This window comes from Priapulus caudatus, unplaced genomic scaffold, assembly GCF_000485595.1.
Source record: "Priapulus caudatus unplaced genomic scaffold, Priapulus_caudatus-5.0.1 Scaffold464, whole genome shotgun sequence".
In the NCBI taxonomy this organism is placed as follows: Eukaryota; Metazoa; Priapulida; class Priapulimorpha; order Priapulimorphida; family Priapulidae; genus Priapulus; species Priapulus caudatus.
This window is the reverse complement of record NW_014577525.1, coordinates 69,074-78,622: the sequence shown is the minus strand read 5'-3', so window position 1 is coordinate 78,622 and position 9,549 is coordinate 69,074. Positions and strand designations below refer to the sequence as shown.

Genomic DNA, 9,549 nt, shown 5'->3' with positions numbered 1-9,549 from the left:
CACACACACACACACACACACACACACACACACACACACACACAGCACACACACACACACACACACACACACACACACACACACACACACACACACACACACACACACACACACACACACACACACACACACACATACACACACACATACACCCCCAAGCACTTCTGCTATAGCCAGACACATAGCCGGTATTCCTAAGCAGTACCAGTCTATGAGTATGAAAATGTACGAGCCACCCTGTAACAGCAATAAAGCAAACGGTTTCAATGTAACCAGCAATACCGATCAGCTATAAATATAGCTGAATGCTTCTCAACATTAGCGATTTTAATTTCGGCCACTGAACAAAATACGCAGGAAGGCGCATGAATCGTGAACGTGAAGTTTCAGCCCGTCCGATTAACATCGTACGTCTCTTTTGATAAATCAAACGTCACATCATGAACATGGTCGGTGAGTGCACTTGACAGATACGCCATCGTCGATCTTCACTGTACAGAACGGAAAGATAAGAATCGGTAGAACGTACTCGTGTTGTTAATGGCAGTCCAAGTAGAAACGATAATCCGCACATTATCAACGTAAGCAACACCTTTCTCTCCTTAAACCTTGATGGCAGGATGTCTCTAATAGAGGTGATAACTGTCTCTAGAGATACAAACTGTAAAATGGATCAGGAATCGTCGCTAACGAAAGTAAGAGAAACGTATAACGGTTTAATAATAAGAGACGGCATGTATTGCGACTTTCCCATACGCTATGTGTAAAATACAGTTTAAGAACCCGATACGAAATACATGTGGAACGGTACCCTGGACGAGATATCCCAAACCTTAGCTCAACCATTTATATCTTTTGTTCTGAGACCGAATTTCTAATAGCAAAGGATGATTAGCCAGTGGAGTAGCCTACATTCGCAAAACATTGGATTGTTAATTTAAATATAGGCTTTAACCTGAGTATCCAGCGACACCGTGAACAACATGAAGAAGAATAGAACACTCCACAGCGGAGAGATCGCCAGGTGTGTTATTGCTTCAGGGTATGCTATAAACGCTAGACCAGGACCTGTAAACAAATTCATAAGAGAGAGATTCGCACACTTTTATATATGTAGAACTTTAATTTGCAAAATGCGTGGCTATTCATGGCGTGCGTGGCACACACATATGCGCGCGCATACAAACACACACACACACACACACACACACACACACACACACACAATTGCGCGCGCATACAAACACAAACACACACACGCACGTACGCACGCACGACACACACGCACGCCCACGCACAACAACCCAACGACACAGTATCGCACGGCACGCACACCCCGGCAGGCAGCACGGGGGTAGCACGCACCGCACACACACACATACACAAACTAAGCTACCTACCGCCAGTAACGATGTCTTTAATGTCAACTTGAGCGACTTCCGCCATATATCCAAGGACAGAGAAGACGACGAAGCCAGCAAGGAGACTGGTAGCACTGTTCACGACCGGTACCAGGTAACACTCTCTAAAGTAACAACATATTATGTCCACGCATCACACATTATTATCGTGTATCCACAGTCCAAGCAACAAGTCATCGTTTATATGCTCATAAATCAACAGACATCAAATTTGGTCTCAATAGTATATTAAAGCTACAAACGGATCATTTTTGATTTTTTTACTCATTTTGAACCTCGAAAAATTCAGATAATGATTCAATATTCATAAGCAGTTGCAAAAGACTATAACGAAAGCAATATAATATTGAGATACATTTATTGCATTTGTTTGATTTGGGTACGGAGTAACAATAGCTCATACATTAACATGTTGTTGTGGAAAGCGGTTGGATGATGCCATCGTAACACACAACCCCAGCCTGGTCGAGTGAGTAGAATATCTGCCCAAAGGCCAAACCCCACACCTGAAAACTATAAAAGCTGACAAGATATATCAAGTTATATTTGTATACATTTGTTAGTGTGTTACATGTCTGTTAGTGTGTATACATTGTCTGTATACATATCCGTAATTGAAGATGTAGCAGACTACGCGAAACTTTCATCGTAATTATTAACAACATTATTGGTGAGCTGAGTTGTTGGGCGAACGAACCCTAAATTCAAGCAGAGCCTCCCATGTTCGGTAAAGATAAAACTTGATGCCATTGGCAGCTCCCGCAGGGTCACACCTCTCACACAGCAGTATAAGGAGAATCACATAAGGGAAGGTAACGGTAAAGTACACCACCTGCACAATCAAAACAAATACAAAACAGAGTTCATCGAACGTGTGTGCTTGTAATAAAACCATAGTAATATATGCAACAAAATCTACTGCAGAATACAACAATATTTGAAACCATGCTGTTTCACCAACTTTGCCGATGCCGCTAATTGTACCTTTCCCGTTGATTTGATGCCCTTAGAGAGGCAGACGAGAACGATGAAGCAGCCAATGCAGTAAGCGAGCAGCAGCTTCCAGTGAAGCCACCAAGTCGTGAAGCCCTTCAGAGATCTCCAATATAAATTGCTGCATGTCGAGTTTAAAAAATTGTACTTTTACTCTTTAAGAATGAGATGCGAGCACGTATAGCTCGACAAAATGCTGAGAAAGAATTGGTAGATATATATATTGCATATTAAATTAAGAGATGGCCCTATATGGAACACCTGCGCGCATACATGGATAACCAATATAAAATATTATAATGTCACTACGGTTGTGAATATATTAAGAGCAAAAGAACAAAGCAAAACTATCACGTACTAAAGAATTCCTCCGTCGCCGACGAACTTCTGGTACGACCCGCTGATGTTAGCTGTGCCGCGCGTCTGCTGTAATGTTGTCCATCATGGCGTCTACAAGCTGCGGACTGGTTACGACTCCACCGGACATGTTTAGAGCTGCCGAGGAGATCGTAGCCACGCCTGCAGAATGCGGCAGTGTTCCACGGATTCATGCACGTCCCCCACGGCAATAGCTTCGTGAAGGACATCCCCAAGTAGAAGAGGATGTAGGCCATGATCAGGTTGTATTAGGACGCAATACAGCACTGACACCAATATCATCGAAACGACACCTACTACATTTGAGAACGACAATCTTCAAGATTTATAAAAGAGATCTATGAATTGAAGACGAACTATAATCTTACCTGAAAGGAAAATAAAGTTAATCTGAGTTAGGTCCATAATATTATAATTATTTATTATTATTTATGAATTATTATGGATCCAGCTCAGATTAACTTTATTTTCCTGTGATCTATAGAGATCCGATAAAAATTTTCAATCAATTATAACCCTACCGTTTGAAAATATGTAGATATGGGAAGTATTTCAATAAGAATTAGACTAATGTCGTTCACCCTTAAATATAGGACTTATGTTCCACAATGAAATTCCTCCACTGCTTGAAAACTGGCCTAGGCCTACATCTAGGAAGAACAGAGGCAATCCGCACACAGCGAGTGCTATCAGGTACGGATGAGAAAGGCTCCTGTGTATGAACATACCTAACATCAGGGTCGGTACGATGTTAACAACGCCTCCCACTCAGGACGTTCAAACCGGCATGCTTCTAAATTACGACGTACAAACTTATGGTTGCTGTCAAATTTTCATCTATGAAAAATGTTTTCCATTTGTTGAATTCACAAAATTATTGTTACGTTCAATTAAACATATGATATTTTTCCAATATATTTAACAAGGTGATGTAAAGCTATAGTATCCTAATCGCCTGCATTATAATAGACTTTTCCACATCTTTAGGACAGAATCACAAACCGGCGGTTTCGTTTTTCTTCTATTACATGCATCACTTACGCTCCCACTTGTAAAGCAAATGTAAGGGAAGCAGCGCCAGATGTTACCGAGTCCGACTGCACAGCCCACACAGCTCAGGAAGAAATCCAGCGATCCTGTCCAGTTGCCACGAGCTTTTCTCATCGCAGGCTTTCTCGATGACTGAATCACTCCATTCTCTGATGATTTACCAGACACTATGTTTTTTCCTGCCATCTTGCACAAAATTTGAAGATTCCCTGCAAGTAGGAAAAGATGTTAACGTTTATTGACGCGTAGACGAGTGTGTACACGGCGTTTATAATTGCAAGACATTAAGCAGAACAACCTGTAAGCTGTTACTTATTAAGATCAAGCAATCTTACCGAATGTTTGGCTATAAATATTTTCTGAATTCTTACACGTATCTGCACGGATTATTCTGCCACAGTGCTAATAATTTACCTTTTTACAACAGGCGTTATTTACCGACGCAAGCGCAGGAAGCAGCGCGAGTGACTATGCTCTGTCCGGCTGTAAACGTCTACGTATTCTGCGTTTCCTCTGTATGTCAGTTATAACTGTGGGAAATCTATCTGACGGCTTCAATGAAAGACCTGCCTTTTAGTTTTGTGATTTCCATTGCATTGGGCAGAGATTTCAAAGCGAGCTATCAGCTAACGATACCATTGAGTGTGGAACCATGTCGCTAAATCGTGATACGGTGCTGGTGTAAAAATACTAGAGTCCTTAATTTATAGAGATATATATTATAGATTATATATAGTGTCTAGCCAGGTACTTTAAAAATATCCCATTATAGCGCGACCTATATTCGCAAGAGAATAGAGACAGTTGCAACGAGTCTACGCCATGCGTCGAAAACACGGCGTTTAAATACCCAAACTCGATAAAGACTGGATTGTCAAGATTTTTATGGCCACAAACTACGTTATCGTTATGTCAGTTATAACTGGGAAATCTATGTGACGGCTTCAATGAAAGACCTGTCTTTTAGTTTGTGATTCCCATTGGGCAGAGATTTCGAAGCGAGCTATCAGCTAACGATACCATTGAGACAGAGTGTGGAACCATGTCGCTAAATCGTGATACGGTGCTGGGTGTAAAAATACTTGAGTCGCTTAATTTATAGAGATAGAGATTATAGAATTATATATAGTGTCTAGCAGGTATCTAAAAATATCGCATTATAGCGCGACCTATATTCGCAAGAGAATTTAGTTACGCCCATGCGTCGAAAAACCTATATAGAACCTACGACCTTATGACCTTATTCGGCGATCTGTCCAGCCTCCAAAAGGTCGTGTCAAATGCCCGTGGTCGATAATCTGTTTTATAAGCAGCAATTAAAAAAGCTCGCTCCTCGCTGTATGCCATGATTACCTACGCACGCGATGGTTTGACAATCATTGCCCCTTCCACTATTTTGAAATTGTCCACAATGTCCACCATTGTCCGTGTACGCCGTAATCCGTTAGAATGCCATATTTTACGTCTACACGTGTTTATTTTGCCGAACAACTACGCGATCTTGCTCCAATCTCTAAAAGCCACTGTCAAATAGCCATTATTATATGGAAAATGTCGAGACCTCGGATCTTGGTAGGATTGTCATGATAGGGCACGGTACAGTCTCGTAGAATCGTGGCAAGTATGCGTTCCTGCCGATGTTTGTAGTGCATGACTGTAGCGTGCACGAGATCTTGCAGCAGGCGTAGAAGATTGTAGAGCGAGACGGTATGTAACGATGGTGACTTTTATTAGTAACTTGACACATACAAAATATATACATATAGACCTACATACTACATCCTAGCTCGCACCTCACAGCTCTAAAACTAAACCGACAACCTCAAAAAAAGCCTATGGAGTAGTCTATGGCCTCGGCTAGGTAGTAATCATATAGCAATGCATTAAAATGTTAATTAGCTTTAAAATTAAATTATCCTATTTCATATCAGAAACTCTCTAACTAAAACGACAACCTTATAATAAAATAAAAACTGACGCTTATCATCTGCGCTATATAAGGTACATTAACTACTATTAATGGTGGTACTCAACCTAACGTGAGGGGTATAGACAAATAAAGGGAGGAATGTTTGCTCGAACAGCAAGAATGAGCCAAATATTACGGGGTTCTATTAACCAGGTGCTAAAAGATTACTTTGCCAAGCAATAAATATTAGACGTGTCAATATTTATAGGCTCCAATTAGCAGGAATGGTCCCGCACCCCCCTTCTTTTACAATTTGATTTGATATACGCAATCGCTAGCTGTGAAGGAGTGGAGTTTGATGGATCTCTCTCTTTTTTTTCGCTCTCTCTCTCTGTCTCTGCCTCCCTCAGTTTCTCTCTCTCTCTCTATCATCTGTCACTGCCACTGTTTCTCTCTCTCTCTCTCTCTCTCTCTCTCTCTCTCTCTCTTTCTATCTCTCTCTCTCTCTCTCTCTCTCTCTCGCTCTCTCTTTCTGTATCTCTGTCGCTGTATAGCCGTGCTATTTTAAACATTTATCAAGACTAAAAATCACACCTTTGTGATTATTTACTCCTGCATTTACTGTACCCTGGATAATAGGCTTATAAAGAATCGTAATTAAACCATATTTCCGTCGAAAGCAATAGGCCTACCTGTTATATATACATCTACTTCAACGAGTGTGCGGCGTGTGTGCGTGTGCGTGTACGTGCGCGTGTACGTGAGTGCGCGTGCGCGCGCGTCAGTTAGTGTACGCAGTCGCAATATGCTGTCACTGCACATTAGCTCGAGCGTCTTTTCTGATATAGAACTGCTACGCTAAATTACTACGTACGTTTGCTACGTTGCTAAAATTGCTACGTTTTAAACGACAGCGCTATCTTTATTCACGAAGTTTGGGCACAAAGACCCGACAATAGAGAGGTCGTATAGGTAATATTCTACTGTATATAAATGCAGTGCTAGGTAGTAATCATATAGCATTGCATTAAAATGTTAATTAGCTTTAAAATGAAATTATCCTATTTCATATCAGAAATTTTTAGCGACGTGTTTATCATAACACTGTAGCGTCTACCCTGAGAGATGTGCCGGCATTGTAGGTTATGCACACATCGCAGGACGTCGAAGGCGAAAGATATATATACCCATTGACTGTATTTATTGTAAGGTGCCCTGCATTAGTCGCATCCCTTTGTGTATTTTTTTGCGTGTATCATCTAACTTGGTTATCATCGAGGTAATATAACTATTTCAGGGACGTCTCACTGCAAACGTTGGCATTAGAAATGTGGGTTGTACCCGGAACCGTGCAAGTTATAAGCATTCAGTTCTGTCTATAAACCGTGCACCGCCGGGACCGTGCCAGTACCGTACGTAGACCGATCCAGGCTATGTAGTTCTGTCTATAAACCTCGCCCCGAATGACCCGATATAGTATATCATAATAACGCTATAGAGCTGTGTGTGCGTTTGCGCAGTGCCTGCAAAAATATTTATTATTTCAATGAAATTGTACATGAATGTATATTGTACATAAATACATATTAATATATACATATGAATGTATATTGTACATAAATACATAAATTGTAGCGCCTATATTCAATGAAAAAGTAAAAGTGCGAATACTCGTAGCGGTAGCTTTTCGGGAAAACTTAATTGTCTCTCTGTAGTAATGATTTGATGCCATACTCTCCTGGCTACAGTCACATTTATGAATTTAAATCGGGCAATGTATGGCGATATGCGTCTAAATGACAAACATAACACACACGGCGCGCGAACGCACGCACGACCGACGCACGCACGAACGCACGCACCGCGCACACACGCACGGCAACGCACGCACGGCAACGCAGCACACACATATATGTATACTATATAAATAAATAAATAATTATATAAATAAATAAATATATATATATATATATATATTACCAGGTAGTAGTGTAGTGTAATGTAGTAGAAGGATCACAGGTGAGAAACCTATAACAGGAGACCGCGACGTGAATGTTCTGTGGAGCCAATGCACGTAGCGCAACACTCCACACGCAGATAACGGACACAATCATGTTAATCACACTTGTAGGAGGTTGTATTCATTTATTTTTATTACAGTATTTCATTTTAATTTAAACTTTTACAAATCAATGACAGCTGAAATTGAGATTTAAGGATTGTAACTGATTTTTCTTCGTGACAAAACCATTGGTTCATGTCTAAAATACATTTCAAAGTGCTGGGAAATCGCACCTGAAGCCATTAAATTTTCACAAATTTTCTGGGGGAGGATCGCTACCATAACGGCGCTCGCGCTGGCGGCTTTGCTGCCATATCCTCTGTAGAGGTAGAAAATATATTAAATTGACTACGTCACGAATTGTCTATGGTAAAATTTGTAAAAATTTTGTTGCCATTTTTTACAATTAAAAAGTAAGAACTAAACGGGACTAAACGTAATCGTCAAATTATTACCTCATAAGGAATTGCTTTCTCAACTATTTAAAAAATCCAAACACCTGCGGACGATTTTGATATTATGGTTCCTGACATTTAATTGCTTGCTATAGGCTATGTATGCGTCACGAGTGTATGTTCACAGTCGAACAATATAGTAAATAGAAGTATAATGCAGCAAATTTAACCATAAAAGTGAAGCAGAATTACTTATATTTTGTGAAAAAGTGGAAATATTTTTTCATTTTTACTATTTACGGTGACGTAATCACTTTAAGAGTTCTAATAAACTATTATTGTTGCGCGCTTAATGTCTAGCACTAGACCTAGCTAGTAGATCAAAAGATCAACTCTTTACATTTTAACGATCGGCCACAATTATAGCGTCATGCAGTTCGTAAAGATTGCTAGTAAACATTTAGTTGGAACCATGGTATAGAGGATCATGTCATTTCGTGTTTTCCTATAAAAGCAATTACACGTGCACTCATATATTACATACACCCATCATAGTGTTATATATATATATAGAATAAAGTCAGCACACGAAACACGTGTAATAAAAACAAAGTCAGTATAGATAAGTGGTTTTAAAGTTTAATTGACAGACTTTCGAGATTAACATCTCTTCGTCAGGGTCAACATACATTGAATGCGTACATGATGAACAGATGTAGTCAAGATTTCCAATTCTGCTTGACTGATGAGAGTGTATCCCGAAAAGCTCGTCAATTAAACTTTAAACACCCTTATTTATACATTGATTTGTTTATATATATATATATATATATATATATATAATACATAACTAGCGGCTAGAAGTGACATATTTTGTAACGGACTCCTAATTCTTACTCGTGTTTGTTATCGATAAAGTGCATTTGCTCGTTAGCGTTGCATGTATCGGGGCGCACGTGTCTTGGGCGCGACGCTGATCCGCCAATAAGTCGCGACCGGTATGGCCTCCACAGCAGGGCCCCACTCTTTTGAGGTTGCAGGCCTCTACGCGGTCGCTGTAAAACACCACACCTTTTACTAGAACGTACTACTATAATTCGAGCTGGTCTAAACGTAGACACGCGCGAAACATTCTAGAGTCGCTCACATATATAAGGCATGTATACAGCCTAATAACATGCCCATAGATTACATTCTAAACCATTAACCTAGCGTAACAAGATTCTATACTGAAATATAACGCGCGACATATGCCAACAGAATAAAAACAAATAACAATGCACAGCACCTGCCATGAGTGAGCCCCTTCTCGCAACGCGCTTTAGATAAATAGACGCGGCG

General features: G+C 40.2%; 1 protein-coding gene across 1 annotated transcript in view; it reads right to left on the bottom strand.

Moving 5' to 3' along the window:
* LOC106810689 (sodium- and chloride-dependent glycine transporter 1-like) overlaps positions 1-9,549 on the bottom strand; it is a 17,962-nt gene that overhangs the window by 879 nt on the left and 7,534 nt on the right. The window contains exons 7-10 of the mRNA XM_014814123.1: positions 1,401-1,525; positions 956-1,068; positions 530-661; positions 151-237 (exon numbers count right to left, since the gene is read on the bottom strand). Coding sequence (XP_014669609.1) covers positions 151-237; positions 530-661; positions 956-1,068; positions 1,401-1,525 — 457 coding nt within the window. The remainder of the gene's footprint in view (positions 1-150; positions 238-529; positions 662-955; positions 1,069-1,400; positions 1,526-9,549) is intronic.